Genomic DNA, 23,329 nt, shown 5'->3' with positions numbered 1-23,329 from the left:
CTTGTATTAAATTCCGAAAATATAAATTATATGGCTCTGCACAATAGTTGACAAAGCTCTCTGCGCAATATGAAATAATGAACACTTTCTCTAGTCGTTTCTCTCTCTCTGCATATATTACCTACACAAGATCAAGCACTAGACCAAAGTGTAGAGTCAGAACCAGCCAACAGTCATTTAAAAGCTTCAAGGAGGCCCATTAGCTGTGTGTTTTATGCAAATGATCACCTCACTGAACAAGGGGCTCTGTAAGAGGATCTAATGCATGCAATCAGGTGGACCTACGGTTGCCGGGCTCCATCTGTCCTACGAAAACAGCGTGGAACGACCTAGAGCAAGGGGCTCGAACACACCAGTTAGGAGGGATGATGCAATGCTGGCTTGTATACAAATGTGTGGGCTGAAAGCAACGCAGTGGAAAACACAAGTGACTTCATCCAAATCCTTCCCTTCTGTCACTCACGGAGCTCAGCCCTGTTCTCAGCGGAGCTGAGTAATACACATGACGCCTCGTGGATCGTTGCTTCGTAGCGGTTTATCCTGACAACTACTCTCCGAAGACGAAAGACAAATGTAAGAAGAGACAATACCGCATAAATTACGCAACAAAATCACTTTAGTAGTTACGAAGAGCTTCCCTGGGCTGTATCTTTTTATTTTACGAGAAAACCACGTATAACGTCCTATGCACCAGAGTAAAATAAGACAAGGGGAAAGTAATCAAATTGCAAAGTCATTTTAAGAGGAGAGAGTAAAAAAAAGTGTAGGCTAATAAAGAAGAGGAGGAAACAAGAGAATTTATTGTGCGAAAGATACATTATGCATTTCTACAGAGGCTGAAGGCAAACAATTTATCAAAGCATTTGCAAAAGAGAACAAACTGATCTAGCTGAGCAACCCAGCTTTTGGAAGAGACCAAAAACCTTTCACCAGACAGGAAGCAAGAAGATGGAAAAGACAGAAAGACCAGGGCTGAAGTAGATAGGTTAGGTTGAACCTTGGCTGTGGATGTGCTGATGCAGGACGGTTTGGGTGGGACAGCTGGTTTGTTTGCGTCTCCTTCGTCTGCAGGGGTGTGTCGAGTGCTGCCAGATCTCTTGGTGGAGGAACTCTGCTTCTGGACTGACGCTGGGAAGATGTTCCCCATCTGAGAATCAGTGCTAAACTCCATCAGACTGAGCTCAAGCTCTCGTATGGTTTCTTCCAGGCTGTCCAGACGACGGTATGTGCTGTGGCAGATGTCTTCCTTTTCCCCTCCGACGCCTTGAGTGCAGATCAAACCCACTTGAGATGTCTCTACAGGCCCATTTTGCGGCGAGACAGACAATGCGGTGTCGGACTTTCTCATTCGAACTTCTTTCTTTTCGGTCGCCGCCTCAAGAGACTCCTGAACCCTTGGCTCCCTCCTCAGGGGCTGTTTAATTGCCCTCTCACTTGTTAAGGGCGGGCACGACTGGGTCACATCCTGGACGGGACTCTGGAGCTCCCTCTGGGCTGCATCCAAGTCTTGTATTCGAGGGACTTTTTGGCTGGCTGACAAGTCTTGTTTCCATAGCGACAGACGGGGAGTCCTCACAATGTGGCTGAAGTAACTTACTCTGGTGTCGTTTCCAGTGTTATTGTCTTTAATTGTCTGCGCGCTGTCAGACGGTCGAGTCTCCGCTGAGTCCTCAGAAGGGGACGTGGGAAGAGAGTTACACTCAGTTAGGACTATCTGGGGAACTGGAGTGGAGGACGTCCCGTGCCGCGTCTGCAATGTAGCAGGAGGAATTTGTATAATTAACCCATGATTGTGAATCAAATGCATGATCATAAATAAAAGCAGCTAAAATGAACTTACCGAGGGTTTCTCTGTAAAATCACTGGAGCGATCATCACCACCCTTAGATGCGATCAACTGCTGGCACATATGTAGTGTATCACATATATAAATACAAAATTAAATTTAAAAATCACAAATATTTAAACGCATTCACCCAAGAATAGTTCACTCAAAAACCATTCAGTCCTCATTTACTTACGCAATGTCTGAATTCAAAAAAGACCTATAAAAATTGACTCATGCGAGTCTTGTTTTGTAAGGAACGGACTAAAATCTAGTTATTCACTCATAATCTTGCTCTCTATTTGAGTTGTTAAAGGTCCACTGAAGTGGCTTGAAACACGCAGCACTATTCTATGTGCTGACGTAATTTCAACTGAAACAGGAAGACAGTGGGATATATCGAACAGCCCTCTCCCTTTTTAAACAGCTAATAGCGTTCATTTATATCACAGCTTGGGCCAAAGCCGTTGAGCTTGGTAAAGCCGCATTTGACAGACTCACTCTAATAGACACCCCTTTAGATTCAAGCTGAAACTCTTACTAAAGCAAAACAGTGATCGTAATCATGCTGAGTATGTGTAGTTTGAAAAGTGTGTAATATATTGGTGAATGGCACCGGTGTTATCTCTTATGCTCGTCAGTGCTGTATGTCCAACCATTTCTTCTCCTAATCTAATCTATATCACTATAAAATATAGCATTCTGTGTAAAATTCAAATGGATACGATATGTTTTGTGATCAGTGCAGACTCGCCAATATGATACGCTCTATGCTATCTTGTCTCTGGACCAGAGCAGACTGCGTGCACGCTATGGCCGTTCTCATGACACAACGTGGAACCAGACTTCTTTCGTCACAATCGAAAACATATTTACACTGTCTGAACCATTGCCTATCTTCTATATCAGGGGTGCCCAACCCTGTTTCTGGAGATTGACTTTCCTGCAGAGTTTAGTTCCAACCCTAATCAAACACACCTGTATGTAATTATCAAGTGCTCCTTGAGATCCTAATTAGTTGGTTCAGGTGTATTTAGTCAGGGTTGGAGCTGAACTCTGCAGGAATGTCGATCTCCAGGACCAGGGTTGAGCACTTCTGCCCTATATGGTGCATTACGTACCATTCAGCATTCAGAAAATGCTAATTCTTTGAACAAGTGACTGATTTCAGCGGCAGTTTCAGCGTGTATTTATAGTGTAGGGGGAGGGACACTTTGGATTCTAGAGAGCATTTGATTGGACAGAAAGTTTGATGAGAAGCTGAAGTGCATGGGGATGTCATCAAAATCGTTGATCCATATTGACGGAAGTTAAAGACTGTAAGTTTTGAATGCTTATATCTACTAAATGGGAATTTTGTCATTATTTGGAGCACACTAGCTAGTAGATAACCTTAAGGCTAATATATTCATACTAAAAGCCAAAAAACTTGAGATCATGGCTTTAAAGTGCCCCATTATGGATTTTTGAAAATGACCTTTCATGCAGTGTGTAAGTGAATGAAAACATCATACGAAGTTGCTGAAAGTCATCTGAAAGTGCTCCGTGTATAAAGCTATTGTCTTTTTTAAAAGAAAGAGTCAATTCCAAGTCATGTAAACGAATCGTTTTTAAAACGAATCTTAAGCAGTTTCCATTTGACGTCAGGGTACAGTTAGGGTATGTTGAAAAACTTCCAACTCATTTTCTCCTCCAACTTCAAAATCGTCCTACATTGCTGCAGAAGCATCGACCCAGTGTTTACAAAGTGAATGTGCAAGTAGGGTCAAACACGGTTTACAAAAAAAAGGGGTGAAAAACAGCGATGTAGGACGATTTTGAAGTTGGAGGAGAAAATGAGATGGGAGTTTTTCGAACTGTCTTGAAATGGAGTGCAGAGTGCACATTGCAGAGCTAGACAAGACAAGCATTTGTGGTTAAAAAATGCATAAATATAATTTTGTTTTTAAGAAAATGACCAATCATTTCGCTAGATTAGACACTTGTTCCTCAGCTGAGATCGAGTAGAGCCCTTCGAAACTGTAAGTAATTTGAAGGGTAAGTAAATTATCAGGACATTTTTATTCTGAAAGTGGAGTAATTGTTTAAGAACTGTTGCTCTCACGTACTCTGTAGCATGCAAAATAAGTATTTAGGGGGGGATAGGTCTCAAAGCAGCTTGTAGGTGTCTGGTTAACCGGCTAACAGCAATATCTGTTCGCTTGCAATTGTCTAGAAATGCGTCGATGAATAGTGGATGTTTGTCATTGTTATTACTTGGATTTCTGATAAAGAATAGAGCAATATGCTGGTGTACAAACTGCAGTGCTTTATCAGTACATTTCTGCGTTGGGCTAACGCATATACCATGGCTGTTTGGGTGTTTAATGTTTACTTTTTGAATCTTGAAAGTTTCATTTCCCACTCATATTACTTCAAGAAAAAGGGCACAGTCCTCCTTTGTTCCTCAGAAGAAAGTCATACGGGTTTGGAACAACATGAGGGTAAGTAAATGATGATAGAACATTCATTTTTAGGTGAACTATTCCTTTAAAGATCACAGAGCTTTGCTTCTGTGCTCATTTGCAAATGTAAAAACAGTAAAATTCTGAAATCTGGGCAAGTGCTACCACATTGCAATATCAAAACACTTACGTGGAGGAAATTGAAAATTGGGCATTTCAACACAAAACACACATACACTGGCAAGTGCACACTCACACACTGTGTAAAGTATGTGGTGACTGTGTAGTTGTGATCATGCTCACTGTGATGTGGGAATATCTTTTGGGGTTTTTTTGTGCCTAAGAGCATTTTGGTCTTAATTTTAGACTAAAAGAGGGACACATTTTGGGGTAAACTATAGATTGATGTGTATGCATGAGTGTACAACAGCAGTCCACAATAACTTGCAGCAGGGGCTGTTACCTGTCCAGCTGAGAAAACATGGGGCAACAGCTGTAAACTAGAGGGAGGTGGATATTTCCTGGGAGAGGGCAGGGGGAGAGTCAGATGTCGCTCAAAGAGCTGAGCAGTCAGGGAGATTAAAGAGAATGAACGAAAAACACGGGATGACAATATCAGTTTAGACCAAGTCATTTTAGTAATTTAGGTTATGCACATTCACATATAGAACTGTAAATTCCATAATTTATTTAATCAAATATGCAAAATGATATTATAATTCAACAGAACACCAGAAATTACACGCTGTACCTTTAAATAACGTTCAGAGCTCAGCTATCTATATTCACGAATGTATATGCAGAGTGCGGGTGTTATGGGTTTGTTTTGAGATGCAGCTTGTGAGCCTCATTATGTTTGAGAGGGAGGTGGGCAAGGTGTCACTGCAGCAGTGGCCAGATCTCCACAGGTCTCCACAGGGTTTCCAACAGAGACATGCAGTGGGAACGGAGGACAAGAGACATCTGCTCGCTTACCCTGTCACCCACTCAACCAAGACAACAAAATCTGCCTGCTTGTTGGTGTTAATGAGCCTTGTAGTTCGTGTGCCGTCTGTGTGTGTGTGTGTTGCTGCCCTGAAGCAGGTCAAGGAAGCCTAAAATCAACACCAACACAGCTCAAACAGTGTCAGTCAGAAGAAATGCACAGTTATGACCTCCTGGCAAAATGATAATATAAATGGAGACAACTGGGGAAAGAGGTTAACATTTAATTGTGCATCAATTAAACAAACAGAAAAAGATTTGATGCATGGTCTAAAGCAGGATTGGGTAAAATTAAATTTTTAACAACAGGTTTGCAGTGATGGGAATAATGGCGCTATAAATAAGCACTGTTACTAACAGCTCAGTAACGAGGAATTAAACGAATTACTGTTTTCCCACTGTTACTGTTACTGGCAATAAAATGTGGCGCTACTATAATTTATTATAATTAGGGCTGTCAAACGATTAATCGTGATTAATCGCATACAAAATAAAAGTTTGAGTTTGCCTAATATATATGTGTGAACTGTGTGTAATTATTATATATATTTATAAATACAAACGCATTCATGTATATATTTAAGAAATATTTACATGTACATGTATTTATTTTATTTTTTTATATAATTTATATTATATATAAATAAAAATATTTTGTACATAACATATTTCTCTTGAATATACACATTAATGTGTGTGTATTTATATATACATAATAATTACACACCCTACACACACATAAACTAGGCAAATTCAAACTTTTATTTTGTATGCGATTAATCACGATTAATCGGTTGACAGCTCTAATTATAATATTATTATAATATTATTTTTCAGTTCATCTGAATCGATGCGCAGCGTACCTGTATTTGATGAACCATAAAGTCTAGTATGAAGGCACACGACTAGCCGTCGCTTTGTTTCACACACACGCAAAGAAAGATACAGAGCGAGAGAGACTTATATACCATGCAGAATTGACGTGTAAAAGATATACTTTGTTCTTTGTTTGAGTTCCTTTAGAATTCTTCAGCTTTTAAGAACTGCCGGTTTCTCCGGTAGTAGGCTGAACTAATGCGTAAACAGCAATCTCAATTATCATCCCTGTTTTGATTTTAGCAAATCAGTTTAAGCGAACGCAGACAACGTGATTAAAATTCATGAACCCAGCAACTCATTAATACTAAGTGCGTTTTATATTGTTATTAGAAGCAGAACTCGTAGTAGTTTTGTTATCTTAGCAGTATTATTTTGAGTTTTTTTCCCTTTTTTATAGAAACACTAAATCACAAACAATATCTTAAGCACCACCATCAGTCCTAAGTTCAGTCAACATGACAAATATGCATTCATACATGGTTATTCTAATTACTTAAGTTCTAATTACTAAAGTTGAATGCTAAATTATCAAAAATTTACTATAGCTAATAGTGATTCTATTTCCAAGGTGTCTGTAGAGGGTTGATAATATTTACAATAATTTACTGAATTTGATAGGTGTCTCGCACATCGTGCCACAGCAACATTGTACAATGTGTACAATGTGTAACAATTGTGTAACAGTGTACAATGTTTTACAGTAATAATTTACTCTATTTAGTGTCAATTTCTTTTATTTAACATATTTAATATTGGGGATATCCAGGTTATTGGACATATTTGAACTTTAGTTACTTTCCCTGGTAATTAGTTACTTTTATAATGATGTAACTCAGTTACTATTTGTGAGAAGTAACTAGTAACTAATTACTTTTTGTTTGGTTTGTTGTTTAAAATAATACAAACTTCAACTGAACTGAACTGCAGTTCATAACCATCAAGAAATACAATCTTTAAAAATAAAAAAAATAATAAATTTCCCTGTTTAAAAATTTAGGGATCAAATTTTTTCATTCAGCAAGGATATGATATGACATTTTGTGACATTTAAATGTTACACTAATCTAATTCAAATAAATGCTGTTCTTTTGAACTTTAAAACAATGTAAAAAACTTAATATTAAGAAGCACAACTTGTTTTTTTTTCTCAAATTTGATGATAATAATAAATGTTTCTTAAGCAATAAATCAGCACATTGGAATTATTTCTGGAGGATCATGTGACACTAAAGACTGGAGTAATGGCTGCTGAAATTACATTTTGAAATATATTTAAATAGTTGTTTTAAATACAAATTTTATCAATAGAGTTATTAAATAACAACATTTTGATATTTCACAACATTACTGTATTACAGTATTTGTAATCAAATAAACACAGCTGTAGCGACATTTTTTGCTTTCAAAAAAATAAAAAAATCTTAAAACTTTTAAACAGCAGTTTATATGTGTAATATAATGTAAAATATAAAATAAATTCATATGATTTATAGAATTTACAAAGACTGACTATTAGACTAATTATTTAATTTTATTCTATTTTTTTAAATTAGAATTCTGCATCCTTCAAATTCAGTTTAAATTCTAAAAGAGAATTAGTATGTAGAAGGCATTCCCAATTCAATATGAGTGCTCTTAAGTTGCTAATGCATCTAGAAATTAAGTATATGGGTAAATGAGATGGCATATATTTGCTGTTATGGTTGTTGATTCTATGTACAGTTAAATTAGACACAAACGGTATCCCACAATATACTCACCAGTGCCTAACTAACAGCGCTTTACATCAGTACAGCACAAGACATTGTCAAACCACTCATTTGAGCTTAATAGCTCATGAGCCAAAGAGCACAGACAGAAATTCAGATCTCCTGCCTGCTAATGTGTGCTTAATGAATGAGCGAACCAGCCAACTGGTAGAAGCCACCAATGTGTATAAGTGTGTGTGTGTGCGTGTGTGAATGTAATTGCGCTGCTCGGTGGGTGTTCACCAGACACATCTGGTGCCTGTGACATATGGACATTAATCACCAACATTAACACTTTAGCCATTAGGGTACAGAAGGTCTGACGTGACTCCTCAATACAGGTAATACATGTGCTCACCTCTAGCTCAGCTGCTAGCTTTTCCTCATCACCCTCCTCTCGCTCTCCACCAGCTATGGTTGGAGGGGTAGAGGCCGGTCGGGGGGCTTCAGATATACTCCTCCTCAGCTTAACGTGTGGCTTCTGAAACTCAGTCTCCTCTGATTCGGACTTCTGTTTACATACACAAAGACAAAGACAAAAGACAAATCTATATATACTATATGCATTTTCTTTAAGGGACATATAAAGAACATGAATTTCTCTGTTGAAGTAAGTTTGATGCTTTGGCGATGATAGCCTTGCGGACATATTGTGCAACTGTGTTCACGGCGACCCGAGTTTGATCGATATTTATTCAGTTATTTATATGGTTGAATGAATGTAAAATAAATTTATTATGGCTGTTGTGACTGACATTATAACAATAATTCCAGAAAATAATCAGAGCTGGGTAGATTACTTACAAATTGTAATCCGTTACTGATTCCAAATTACATGACAAAAATTGTAGTTAGTAACATAATCCATTACACATTTTAGGTCATATAATCAGACTACTTTCTGATTACTTTTAGATTACTTTTGACCTAACTTGCTTATCACATTGATTTAAATAGGATAATCTTGTACCATATTGACATTAAAATACAAAGAGTGTGAAAATATCTTCCATTCATTGTTATTAACTACATTAAGTGCATTAAACATTAAATCATTAAAAACTAGTGTTTGTGAAAGAACTGGCAGGAGTTTATGAGTTTACTGAAAAACTAATAATTAATAAAAAAAAAATGTTAAATTAAAATAAATAATTTTAAAATCAATCAAAATAACAAAAAAAACTTAAATATTTTATTTGTTTACCTGCATGTCATGTGATGACAACCAACATCAGAGAACCAATAAACATGCAAATGTGGTACTTAATTATTTAAATATTTTAACATGACAAAGTTTTTGTGCATTTTAATGTGTTTAAAAGACAAAAGTCTTTCAAAGACACAGAAATACATGGTTAACCTATAGAGTGATAATTCAATATTCAAATAAAAATCAAGACAGCTTAAAAGATGAAAAAGAGGAATTAGTGAAAATTAATAAATTATGAATAATTCATCACTATTTTGTAAATAATATGTAATTATGTAATCCATAAAAAAGTAACTGTAGTCTGATTACGAGTATTTTAAAATGTCATTTAATCTAATTACAAGTACTTAATTTTTGGAGTCTGATTATGTAATACAGATTATATGTAATCAGTTCCTACCCAGCTCTAAAATTAACAACTAAAAGGTTGCCAAAGTATAGAATATATCCCATTGTAATTTAATGACTGAATCTTAATTACAAGTAAACACAAGGGAAATTAACACCTAGAACCATCTTAATCTTTCTCAATCTCCTTTAAAATTCACCTGTGACCGACAGGTGATTTATCACTATAGGAACAACTGAGGTGATAAAGTAAATATCAACCATGACTAACACACCCACTAACACAGGTGTCTTTTATGAGATGCCTGACATTTTTGAGACCCTGCACTCAAATAAAAGTGATGTAGTGTGTTCCCCTGATTCCTCTGACGATCCGTGCGCTTCTCTTTCAGAAACCGCTTGCATATAAATGTTTGAGAGAGTTTGCATGCATAAATGCACAAATGCAAAATCATCCGTGTGGGTGTCATTCTGGATGTCACCAGTCACCTTTATACTCTTTCCAGGAATGATCATCTCTCCGCTGCGAGTAGTAAGCCCAGGGGAGGAGGGGAAACTCCGGCGGGGAGGTGGAGGAGGGGGAGATTTTGAGGGCTTCTCCGTTCGATACCTCGCCACCGTCAGTTCATCCGAGCCTCGTCTGGATCCGCTGTCTTTACTGGAAAGCTTATTCTGAGGTTTATTAGGCTTGTGTTCAGGTGTGGCATTAGTGCTAGATGGATTCTGGCTCTGGTTTTGGTTTTGATTCTGGTTCTGAGCAGGTTTGATCTGCTTGGCGGCAAAGTCCAAGTCAGGAATGGCCTTCATGAGCTCAGCCTGAGTCTCCTCCAATAGTCGGTTAATGTCCTGAGCGCTGTACTGTGTCAGACTGGCCCTCTTCTCTTCCCAATCCCGCTCTGCTGCCTGAGGAGACATACAAATGATATTTAGATCATTAGTGTTTCAAAACAGCTAAAGAAGCTGAACTGTTCAAACCTGTTCACACCAAATCTGAAATTTCAACTCTAAACAACTCCGGCACGGCTAAGATTTTTAAAGTCTCTTATGCTTACTGTTACGGTTGAGGTTGTTTTGATTTTGCTTTGGTGTTGTTTTCTTTGTTTCTATAGGTTACCAGCTATGGATCCACCTGTTTTTAATTGGGCAACTGGGTATTTAAGAGATCCGTCTTTGTTTGGGGAGAAACCTGGTTCTTTTGTTAGAACATCCAGTTGAGCTCAACTGGACAGCTGGAGCTTTACGATTATCTTTATTAGAGGTTCAAGCGTGTAGCTCTGAAACCCTATTGTAATTGTTGGAATGGTCACGGATCAGCAAGCTCCATGTAAAACTGATCATGCAGACCAAACCTAAGTCATAGAGACTTGAAACTTGGAGGAATGGTAGTACTCACACCGCCTACAACGTGACCAAGGCTCGCCCCAATAGTCCTGAAAGGGGCACTATAGCGATCAAAAGTACGAAATCACTTATAACTCATAAGTGTCATATGGAATCCTTGGCTCACTACTTTTGTGAACTAGTCCTAGGTTTTTCGGCCTAATCAATGCAGAAAAATTCTCTGGAGAGTGAATAATTATCAAGAAAAGTTGAACTTTCGACTCATCATCGCAAAGGGAAGCCAAAATGCTCGAAAGGGGCAGGGCCACTTTAGTAAAATGCCTATAACTCCTGAACAGAATGAGATATCTTCACCAAACTCAGAACAATTATGTAAAAACTCAATATGAGGTCACAAGAAAAAAATGCAGAGTTTGGCCACTTGGTGGCACTATAAGTGGGAAAAAAAACAAAAACAGCTATAACTGCGCAACCATTTGTCCCATCAATATGAAAATCGGCATGCACGGTCTTGGTCCACAGTGCGACAAGTGTCTACATGGACATTTTACAAGGACTTACGGTTTTTCGCACATACGCACAACATTCCTATCATATGTTAGAACTCCTCATTCCAGACAGCTTTGCCTCTAGAACCACTGCTGTCAATCAATCGTTTGTTAAATGACTGAGAAGATTAAAAAAAAAACTACTTTTGCAAACTGGTCCTAGGTTTTTTCGCTTAATCTGGAAAAACCACTGCAGTACAACTCTCTGGACTCTCTAGACCGATAATTACCAAAAAAATGTTGAAATTTACCCTTTGGGAAGCTATAACGGGGTCATTTAGAAAAGGGGCCTGTCCAAATTTACACAAAAACCTATAAAGCCTAATAGAAAACTCAAAACGTGCTGAGCACATGAGACAGGTGATTCTAAACAAGCGTGCAAAATTTTAAGGGGATCAGACTACAGCTGGAGCTATAACAGTCATAAACATTCAAAAAACATCATATTTCTATGGTAAATTATCTGGATTTGTAAAAATGCTTTTTAAATTATTCATTTAATTATTATTCACAGGGGTGTTTCCAAACTTTTGGAGGGCAGTGTAGTTAAATCTCATTCCTCACCAGTCTCACTTCCACAGATGAGGCCTTATCAGACACGCCTCGACCTCCCAGCTCGCCCATCTCCCGTCCCTTCAACGAGCCCACCACCCCATGAGAATCCTTCTCACGCTGTGCGCTAGAAGGGTTCGAGTGGCTGTGGCCTTGACCAGAGTGAGGGCTCCAGTTGGCCAGGCTGGTCTCATTGAGGTTTAACGGTGGGCTGGTTGGAATGTCAAAGTCTGTGTTCTTCCTGTACTCGTCCCCTCCTCCGAGTTTAGGGGAGGGGCTGCTATACTCATCCTGGGTTTTCCACACTCCCTCATTCACCTGCCTGATTAAACCATAAAACAGCACTCAGAATAATGAAGAGTTAATTACATTTGAGATAGTCAGAACATGCGGCTAGACAAGGAATGATTAAATAAGTGGTCAGTAAGTGTTTGTGTACCTCCTCAGCGTGGTGAGAGTGTCTGTGATAGATTTGCAGCGTTTAAGCAGGGCATCCAGTCTGTGTGGCTCCTCTTTCAGGAATTTCACAGCTTCCACTTCCACTCGTAACACCACTCGCATTTTACTCTGGAGCCCAGGGAACTGATCTGAACGAGGGAGGCAGAGAAAAAAAGACAGGCAGAGAAATGAACAACTCTCTTCAAGAGCGGTTCAAGTGTCTGGCTGTGAAGGACAGAAAAGAATCTGAGTCTGTCTCACTCTTCAGTTCTGTCAGAGTCTCGCCCAGTTTCCTCAGCAGCGAGCTTTTCTCCTCCAGCTCCTGCACTGTCACATGTCGGTGATTGACAGACATCTCCTTTTGGATTTCCTCCACTGACTTTTCCAGATCACTGTCAAGCGCAAACACCCACTCATTAGCTTTATCGCATATTGATTGTTTCAGAAAGAGCACAAACCTGCACGACATATTAATTGATGCTATTACAAAGCAGCTCAGTGTTATTGCACAGAAGGGAGTCTTTCACTTTTTGATGTTGCTGACATTTAAAAGTTCAAAAATGTAGCACGAGATGAGTGTGAAAATCCCAAGCCCACCTCCCTACGCTGTGGCGTCTGCACGCATTTGAATAAGTGTCAGTGCAGCAGGGTGTATTAGCACTAAACGACTGAGACACAGTCGGAGTGTTTACACTCAAAATCCAATTTAACCACGTCAAATAAATCCACCCCCCACAAAACGGTTTGTTACAAACAGCGTCCCGTTAATAATTGAATCGCATCAACTGGCTGTTAGCTATACTTAATAACCGCTATCAATTAAAAGCAACACGACTGATCTGGCAGAGAGTTGAAGAGGCGGATTTAGTCACCCTGCTGCTTTTAATTGGAACAGAATAAATCAATGAGATTCTGTCCGTTGTTTCTCCAAGCTAACGGAGAGGTGTGAGTCTGCAGGTCTTTAACTAAGACTGTTTATGCCTCATTGTTATGCATTAATTCGCTTTCAGGTACGGGTTGATGAGAACCTGTGCAATAAAAATAACTGGGAAATCATTTTGTGCACGATACGCAGCAGTGTCACTAAGCTGGACTGCATTATCAGCACATTATGAGCACATTTTGTGTGCGAGACGCACTGCAGTTGCTGTATGATGAGTTCCTCCTCGTTCAGGTACTTCAGTCTCTCTTCTTCCACTAGGAGGCGCTGTCTCTGGAGAGGGTCTTCCTGTTTCCTCAGCGCATCTGATAGACGCAGACTCAGCTCCGTCTCGGTCCTCTTCAGCAGACTGCGTATGGAGTCCTGGTTCTGCAACTACATACAAACACACATTTTAAGAATGACCAACCAATGAATTTGCTTAAGGGACAGTGCGTCCAAAAACGATAGTTCTGTCATTATTTATTCACATGTATGACTGACTGTATTTTCTGAATGGACCTGATAAAAAAATTTGAGAAAAGCACATAGAAAAGTCTAATTTCATTGGGTCTGTCTCGGGCTGGGGTTTTTCATTTAAAAAATTAATTTATGCACACCGGGTTCGGGTAAGAAGTTATTGGGGTCGAATTGGGTCGGGTACAGATTTTACGACCCGAGAAGACCTCTACTGTGAAACACAAATGAAGCAAACAAACACTATTTTTATCCATACAATGAAAGTCAGTAAGGTCTGCAACAAAACTTATTTTAGAGCCAAAAACAGTGGAAACATCCTTCGAAATATCTTCTTTTGTGTTCATAAAATCTTTTAAAAACGACACTGTATTTTTTATTTTTTTTTGGTTCAAATTTGACTTTTTATTCAATGTGTTACTTCTTGTTTTCATTGTAATTATTTGTGAAATTTACTAGCAATTTCTATGGAAGTCTGTTTCCACCACTGAATAAAAAAAAAAAAATTAATTGCGACTTCTCACATTCTTTTTTTCTCAGAATTGTGATATAAACTTGCAATTCTGACTTTTTTTCTCAGAATTGCATGATATAAACTTGCAGATGCGAGAAATTAAGTTGCAATTCTGAGAAATTAAGTCAGAATTCCAAGATATAAACTCAGAATTCGGACTTTCTAAGAATTGGAAATTTATATCTCACAATTGTGACTTTCTTCTCAGAATTGTGAGTTTACATCTCGCAACTCTGACATTTTTTTCTCAAAATTGGGAATTTATATCTCACAATTGTGACTTTCTTCTCAGAATTGCGAGTTTACATCTCACATCTCGAGTTTACATCTTGCAATTCTGACATTTATTTTTCTTGGAATTGCGTGATATAAACTCGCAATTCTGACTTTTTCTCCGAATTGTGACATAAACTTGAAATTCTGAGATTTTTCTCAGAATTGCATAATATAAACTTGCAGTTGTGAGAAATTAAGTAGCAATTCTGAGAAATTAAGTCAGAATTCCAAGATATAAACTTAAAATTCAGACTTTCTCAGAATTGCGAATTTCTTCTCAGAATTGAGTTTCTGACATTTTTTTCTCAGAATTGCATGATATAACGAGAAATTAAATCAGAACTCGCAACTGCAAGTCAGAATTATGAGATAAAAAGTTGCAGTTCTGAGAACATATCAGTCTTGCTAATTGCAAGATGATATCCCACAATTCTGACTGTATATCTTGCTATTCTGACTTTATAACTCAAAATTCTGAGCCTGTATATTTCAGTTCTGACTTTATAACTTACAACTGCATCAGAATTGTGAGATAAAAAAGTCGCAATTACCTTTTAAAAAAAAAATTATTCAGTGAAAAAGGGCTTCCATAAATTTCAGAGTGAAAACTGTTTCAAAGCTTCTTTTTTTTTTCCAGTGTATCATTATTAAACCTGAGGGCCAGGGCCCACATGACTTTAAAATTACTGAACTTAAAGTGAAAAAAATATAAACTATTAAAGCCATTATTAATAGCTAAAAATCATATTCGATCTTATTTTATTCAAGAACATACAGAATCATAGTTAATTTAATATATCAATACTCTTAGTCTCTGTTAATAAAGTTTTAAAACAAGCAGGTTTTTCATAATTACAGTAGTAATACTGGAAACATATGCCTATATGGGGATGGTGTTCAAATATTGTATTGGACAGCAGAGGCTTGTGATCAAATAAATTTGAGAATCACTGCTTTGATATGATTTATACAATGCAGGACATGTCACTGGATCAACTTCCTATGGTGTTCCTATAACAATATTCCCATCAACCAATCGCAGCCCTTCTGAAGCATCAGGCTATGAATGGTTGTTAAGCATTACAGTCTTTAGACATTTCAGGTGTATCAGTGTGGGAGCGTTTTACAGGAGGTCAGCTGTCACAATCCATCACAACACAGCCATCAGATGACTCATATATGAGTGAATATGTAACACTGACTTGTCTTTGACCATATGCAGCTGTCATCTTTAATGTGAAGGTATATTATTATACAACTGACCTTGCTAGCATGTGTTTATGAATATATATAAGTGATCATATATATACTATCCTTGATAGTGTTTACGATGGATCATATTCATTTGAGGTTTCTTGAACGCAACAATTTGAATGCGCATCCATGTCCTTTTATTTTCTGGTATTTTCAGTTTGAGTATGTCGGAGGTTGTGTGGGAGTTGGAGTGCCAGATATCACCATAATTTTGTGATGTGTAAGCAGCCTGCAGACAGTGTTTGTTTGCCCTGAGAGAAAAACCGGGTGGACTTTGTCACTTGCACAGTGCTGATAATGAGAAAAGTGTGTAAAAACAGTTTTTGTACACTGTACGCCTGTGTGTACGATGGGATTTTAGTGTCATTTGGCGGTAGTTCCTCCTCGAGCTGAATTATTTATGAGTCTCATGCATTATTCAACATATCCATGTCTCCTAGGTAACGGGATGAGGGCAGGGGCCGTGTCTCCAGCTCTGGCATTCAGGCAGGTAATTGTCTAACTCAGCAATCTGCAGTTGTCATGACACCAGCGGCTTGGCTCTCGACACCAAAGCAATTGACACCAATCTAGCCGTCCCCACGCGACGTGCTCCTAGACTGTTGCAACATCCCCTCTACTTTCAACTCACGTCCATCCTAAAATTGAGGTATAGTGCCCTGCATTTCATATATATATATCTCTCAAAAATTTGCCAAATGACTCCAAAATTCCATATTGAAATAAATGTGACTCTGGACCACAAAAACCAGTCTTAAGTCGCTGGGGTATATTTGTAGCAATAGCCAAAAATACATTGTATGGGTCAAAATTATAGATTTTTGTTTTATGGCAAAAATCATTAGGATATTAAGTAAAGATTATGTTCCATGAAGATATTTTGTAAAATTCAAAACTTAATTTTTGATTAGTAATATGCATTCTTAAGAACTTCATTTGAACAACTTTAAAGGCAATTTTCTCAGTATTTAGATTTTTTTGCACCCTCAGATTCCAGATTTTCAAATAGTTGTATCTCAGCCAAATATTTTAAGCTTATTTAAGCTTATTTATTCAGCTTTCAGATGATGTATAAATCTCAATTTGGAAAAATTGACCCTTATGACTGGTTTTGTGGTCCAGGGTCACAAATGGTTTTAGGTTTTTTGAAACAAATTATCATGAAGAACCATTGTGTAGGAAACAACAAGAAATAATTTAAGATTTTATACTCTTTCTAGACCATTCAAATACGTAATTTCACAAGTTTGCCTGCCCATCCAGTCCTGATGGGCAATGGTAAACAAACTTGGCTTGCTGTCCTTAAAGGGGTCATCGGATGCCCATTTTCCACAAGTTGATATGATTCTTTAGGGTCTTAATGAAAAGTCTATAATATTTTGATTAAAAATTCTTAATGGTTTTGTAAAACAACACCCTTTTTACCTTGTCAAAATCAGCTCTGCAAAAATCATCTCATTCTAAGGGGTTGTTCCTTTAAATGCAAATGAGCTCTGCTCACCCCGCCCCTCTCTACTCTCTGTGGAAAGACGATCTTGTTTAATTTAGCCGCATTTAGCCGCTAAACTTCCTATCTACCACGTTATAAGGAAAGGCGATCGCAAAGATTCATAAAAAACGCTTATACTAACTTCTGCTGTAAGTGAAGCTGGATAATGAATGATTAGCGCGAACATAGACGGATATATGTAGATCGGGAGGCACATTCCCTTCACAAACAAACGTAATCCACTGCATCTTCAGCGGCTCAGATGTCGGGAGTAAATGACGACCACTATGTTCATTATTACATCCAGCAACACAACACTTCAATCGCTCAATCAGAGATATTCTTGTCTAACTTACATCCCTGCTCCAGCATCGAAACAATGGAAAGTTACTGGACTGTGACAGCTGGTCTGAGGTAAGAGCTCATGTCAATCAACTATCGTGGGAGCGGCCTCTGGGGGTGTGACGGCACACCGACAGGCATCTGAGAACTGCTCGATTTGAAAAAGGGGATATTATTTTTACAGATTAATTAAAAACCACTGCATGGATTTTTATCATTATAGGGTAGATTTGCACATACACTGCCAACACACATTAATGTTCAAACAACATGAAAAAGTGAACTTAGCATCCGATGACCCCTTTAATGGAGGCTCGAACCCGAGGCTCGGCTTGAGTGCAGAGTTCGACCCCCCCATTGCGATATTACCTAGAGGGAGAATAACAGAAATAGAAGAAGGGGAGGTGGAGGGATGCCGGAAGAACGGAGGCTGGGACGGTGCAATGAGAGCTGCTTATATAGGCTTGTAATGATGATTGACAGGACTGAATGATTAGGCTCCTCCCGAACCAACGTTTGGAACTTCATTTAGTGGCATTAATCATGTGAACTCCTTCGAATAAAAGATCTAATTTCCATTGAGAGAAACAGACGTCTTTCTAGAGCCTTTCCTGTTTTTCTACTCTGTTTATTCAGAGTTCACGCTTGAGATGCGGGTGTTCACTCATGAATCACACCGGTAGCTATCATTCCACAGTCAATTTTTATTAAAGCACTGCTGACTGAAAAGCTGACTTGATGTGGGGCCGGCTTCCTCTCTCTCTCTCTTCATCTATGCATCCCTGCTGGCCCATACCATCTCATCATTGAGTATGATATTAAGAGTTATTGCCTGCCCTGCTATAAGAGTGAATCACACACAGCAGCAGCCGGAAAATTAATGACTAGTTGAACACATGCTCACTTACACATAAATACACACACACACACACTTAGATATACTTACACACAGTAGTGTAATAAATACAGGATTTCCACACTTATAATCAATGAATTTCTATGATTTCCAAGAATTTTTCAGTCATGGTTCATGTTCTTTCCCCCTTCTTCCCCCATCACACCGACAGTACAGTGTGTTACATATGTGTACAGTACACATTTATAACACTATTATAACATATTTATACATTTAATGTATTCCCATAATGGCAACACTAAATTTTCATCAGTCATTACCCCGGTCTCGAGTGTCACATGATCCTTCAGAAATCATTTTAATATGCTGATTTGCTGCTCAAGAAAGATCTCTTATTAATACCAATGTTAAAAACAGTTGTTGCTTTTTAAAGGATAAGTAACTTCTAGAACAAAAATTTACAGATAATTTACTCACCCCTTTGTCATCCAAGATGTCTTTCTTTCTTCAGTCATAAAGAAATTATGTTTCTTGAGGAAAACATCTCGGGATTTCTCTCCATATAGTGGGCTTCTATGGTTCCCCCAAGTTTGAACTTCCAAAATTCAGTTTAAATGCAGCTTCAAAGGGCTCTAAACAATCCCAGCCGAGGAAAAAGGGTCTTATCTAGCGAAATGATTGGTCATTTTCACAAACAAATTGACAATTGTTTTTTTCGTCTCTGCGATTGAAGTTGGGGGACAAAACGAGATGGGAGTTTTTCAACATACCCTAACTGTATTGACTGGGATTACACAGACTACACATGCGCATTGCAGAGACGAGACAAGACAAGCATTTGAGGTTAAAAAGTATATAAATTGACTGATCACTTCGCTAGATAAGACCCTTCTTCCTCGTCTGGGATCGTTTAGAGCCATTTGAAGCTGCACTTAAACTGCATTTTGGAAGTTCAAACTTGGGGGCACCATTGAAGTCCACTATATGGAGAACATTCCTGAAATGTTTTCGTCAAGAAACATAATTTTTTATCGACTGAAGAAAGAAAGACATGAACATCTTGGATGACTAGGGGGTGAGTAAATTACCTGTACGGTTTGGTTCCGGAAGTTAGCTACTCCTTTAATATTTCTGTGGAAAGTGTGATTTTTTAGGATTCTTTGATGAATAGAAAGTTCAAAAGAACATTATTCATTTCAAACGGAAACGTAATGTAGCAATGTGGAAGTCTTCACTGTCACTTTTAACTTAATGTATTCTTGCTGAATAAAAATATTTTAAATTAAATGAAATAATCTTTAAATAAATCTCTTTCCATATATAGACTATGGTCTATTTGTCTTTTTTATTTATTGATGTTTGGCTTGTGAAAATTCCCAATTCTTGCTATTAACAAAATTACTCTTGCCTCAATAAACTCCTAATTTGCTGCTTAATAGTTAGTAAGTTAGTTGTTAAGCTGGTATTGGATAGGCAATACCAGTACTATAAGTACTAACATACAGCCAACATGTTAATAATAGGCATGCTAATAAGCAACAAGTTATGCTGGGTACACACAAAGATCTTTAAAATCTTATAAGATCTTCAAAATGCGAGAAACCACAAACATGAGGACAAAAAATCCTAAATTTAACTGGTTTGCTCCTATAGTGTGTGGTGTGCCGCAACGTGACAAAGACAGCACGCCAACAGATTTTTAACCAGAGTCCCGACTGTGGACACGGGAAATCTCTCAAAATCTCTTGAGACTTGAAAATAAACATGTCGGATGATAGGCAGGAAGAAATTGTGATGGCTGTCTTTGTTATGCTTCATGAGTTTGTAAATTGATATTGTTTGATTAAAAAAGAAAAAAAGCATTTGTTACGCTTCCGTCTTCTGTCAGCTCACTTTCTGATTGGATATTGTTTCGTTTTACGTGATTGATCTTCAGATCTTCAAATTATGCTTAATTCTCATCCAGAAATCATGGATGACTGGGAAAGTACATGAAGATTCATTGCTGTGAGATTCCTGTTTATAGACACTGCACTTAAAGAGAAATGTCGAGCTGATGTAATTTTGTACCTGAGCATAACTACAACAAATAATTTTCCGCTGTGAAAATTTCCATGACTTTTTGAGGCTAGAGAAAATAATTTAAAACTTCCCTCGCATTTCCAGGTGTTGCATGACTGTGGGAGCTCTAAAGAAAGGAAAGAATATGACAGACACACAATCCAATAGGATCTGTCAGACTGTGAGTGTGCTGTCTCCTCTCTGCTGGCATTCAGCCCTCCCTAAAGCTCCCTGCACATCCTCCTTTTCTCTCCTCCTTCACACATTCACCAACACAAACATTTCCCTGTATCATATTCCTGTTCAACATGTCACCCTGATAATCTAAAAGCTGCCCGTACAAGGAATTTCAACAGTTTACAACAGTATCCATATGTATTTTTTTTTTTTTATGCATTTTGCCCCATTCAGACATCAGATCCTGTATCTATCCTGCTCATCAGAGACGAATGCTGTCTTGGGATAGTTGGCCCATATCTAAAAAATCTGACAGTTTGACAGATACATTCCTGATTGATACAGTGTATGAATCTTCTTATGTTTGCGAAGACCTTCCCAGTTCCCCACAGAGGTAACTTATCAAACTTCACTCTTCTCTCTATTTTTCAGTATGTTCCACTGTACTTCTGCCCAGCTTAATACACACTAGTACAGAATACCAGCATTTCAGTATAAACTTGTTTAAAATCAAACAGGTTTGACTGTCCCCATTGAGTCCGTTTTGGATGCTGACAAATGTGAGCCACCTATCTATACTGAGCTCTAAACATGACCGAAACTGATGCATTTCCTCCTCCTCTACACCATGCACACTGAACACCATCAGGACACGGAGCAACAAATCTGTCGTAAATACCAGGTGAGACCATTCAGCACGTCCTCTTTGTTTTTCTCTGCTGTGTGTAAATAAATTAGACTGTGAGATATCGCAAAGACTACAAATCGGCGCTGCTGTTCCTGCCGTCTGTGCCTTCTGTACCACCTTCTGTATCACCTCCTTAAATCGTTCTCCCTGTCAGCAGGCAAACAAGTAGACGGCTTGCAGAGTAAGGTGCAGGTTAGTGAAACACTTTCTATCGCAGCATTGTTCATTTCTTGATTCTGATTGGCTGACACTCAATATGATATGGCTATAAATATTTCCAGGTCTGCAGACTGCATTACAGTTAACTTATAAACCAATGTGTAGAGATAAGCACATGTACAAGTGATTTCCATGGTATAAGTGGAATAACTGACACTGAACTGCTTAAGAGTTGAAATTTAATGCACACCTAAGGTGTAACAGGCAATTGGCTTTGCATTTGTATGCATTAAATTTTCAATATTTCAGCAGTCTGTTGTCAATTATTCCTTACTTTGAGACTGAGGTCTTGTGATAATGATAATGCTTGACCTTCCAACTGTGCCAACAATATGTGATTTTACAACTGAAACTAAGCAGTTCAAAAATACAGCTATTGTCAGGGAAGTTTCCTCCGAGGAAGTTTTGGAATGGCCAAAAATGTGTAGTATAAAACAACGCTGTAGTATAAAAAACGCAAATATTACAAAACATAACATTAAAAAATGTATAAATCACTCAGTTGTTTAGAAAAAACTCTGTCCATCTCTCTCGCCTCCCCTGAGCCCACTGAGTTTTAAATCACAATATGTATGTTTTTGCTGCTAAAGGGCGCATATTCAAAACAAACAATGAACCAAAGGTGTAGTTTGATAACGCTGTGATTGAGTGTGGAATCATGGGAGGTGTAGTCTTCATCCGCACAGCCGACGCAATCCGTCGGGATTCGGGCAGAAATCTTGTTAATGGGTGCGCTAATGTATTAAAGACTTATTAAGGTCACTGTTGTATGAAGAAAGATGGGGCTGAAAGTCGTGGAAGCGAAACGAAGACGCTGGAGCGATTGCTGATGAAGGACGAGTGTGATACACGAAGTCACATGATATGATTGGATATGAGTGGTTATTTAATGATGTGATTGGTTTATGCAATAAATCCGGCCTCTTGGGCATATTCTGCGTTCACAAATCAGTCTGAATGAACAATATAATGGCATTAATTGTAAGACTAATATTAAAAAAAATAAGTAAACAACACATGCAACACATACAACCACTTTTTTGTCAAAATAAGACTTAGAATTTAATGAAAACATGATCTATGAGAGTTTTTAGTGAGTAATCAGCTAGGTGAAATCTTTACCGAGCTTTGATGACTGAAGATCCAAAAATGCAAAAACAGGTAAAAGTTAACTATTAAAAAGAAAAGCTGAACATACAGTACTGTGCAAAAGTCTTAGGCCACTAGTATTTTCATCAGCTAAAAAATGGTTTGAAGTCAGTTAAAGTCAGTCTTTTGCTGTAGTGTGTCAGTAGGAAATATCAGTTTACATTTCTAAACATTCATTTTGCCATTAATTGTAATAATCCAGTGAGATTTTTGTGTGGAGCACAGGCTGTTGTCAGACTCCTTGTGCAAACAGACATCTGATCTCTCCATCATTCAGTCCAGTCTGTCTTAAGAAACAGAAAAAACGGAGACAGACTAAATCCAGAAGAACTGTGGCAACATCTCCAAGATGCTTTAAGAGACCTACACCTACAAAGCTACAGTACTGTTAACATTTTTAGACAGTTAGGCACATAAAATGAGGATGCTGTCAAAAACAATGTCATAAATAGATTTTCTTTATCAGTGAACTTCTATTAACTAAAATAAATGAGCATTTGATGTGACCATCCTTTGCGTTTAAAGCAGCTTTTGCTAATAACTTAAACCATTTTTTAGCTGGTGAAAATACAAGTGGCCTAAGACTTTTGC

At 38.0% G+C, this 23,329-nt stretch overlaps 1 protein-coding gene across 7 annotated transcripts in view; it reads right to left on the bottom strand.

The window, feature by feature from the left end:
* Positions 1–23,329, bottom strand: part of srcin1a (SRC kinase signaling inhibitor 1a) — a 169,684-nt gene that overhangs the window by 6,000 nt on the left and 140,355 nt on the right. For 5 of the 7 annotated variants that reach the window (XM_051106733.1, XM_051106734.1, XM_051106735.1 and 2 more), the window contains 9 exons: positions 13,457–13,632; positions 12,579–12,709; positions 12,319–12,466; positions 11,892–12,201; positions 9,928–10,341; positions 8,239–8,391; positions 4,733–4,831; positions 1,841–1,897; positions 998–1,750 (listed from right to left, as the gene is read on the bottom strand). In XM_051106733.1, the coding sequence (XP_050962690.1) occupies positions 998–1,750; positions 1,841–1,897; positions 4,733–4,831; positions 8,239–8,391; positions 9,928–10,341; positions 11,892–12,201; positions 12,319–12,466; positions 12,579–12,709; positions 13,457–13,632 (2,241 nt within the window). The remainder of the gene's footprint in view (positions 1–997; positions 1,751–1,840; positions 1,898–4,732; positions 4,832–8,238; positions 8,392–9,927; positions 10,342–11,891; positions 12,202–12,318; positions 12,467–12,578; positions 12,710–13,456; positions 13,633–23,329) is intronic. The other 2 variants (XM_051106739.1, XM_051106740.1) reach the window with 1 other exon arrangement.

The sequence above is a fragment of the Labeo rohita genome, chromosome 3 (genome assembly GCF_022985175.1).
Source record: "Labeo rohita strain BAU-BD-2019 chromosome 3, IGBB_LRoh.1.0, whole genome shotgun sequence".
Lineage (NCBI taxonomy): Eukaryota > Metazoa > Chordata > Actinopteri > Cypriniformes > Cyprinidae > Labeo > Labeo rohita.
The sequence above is the reverse complement of the archived record's forward strand: the minus strand, read 5'-3'. Positions and strand labels throughout refer to the sequence as shown.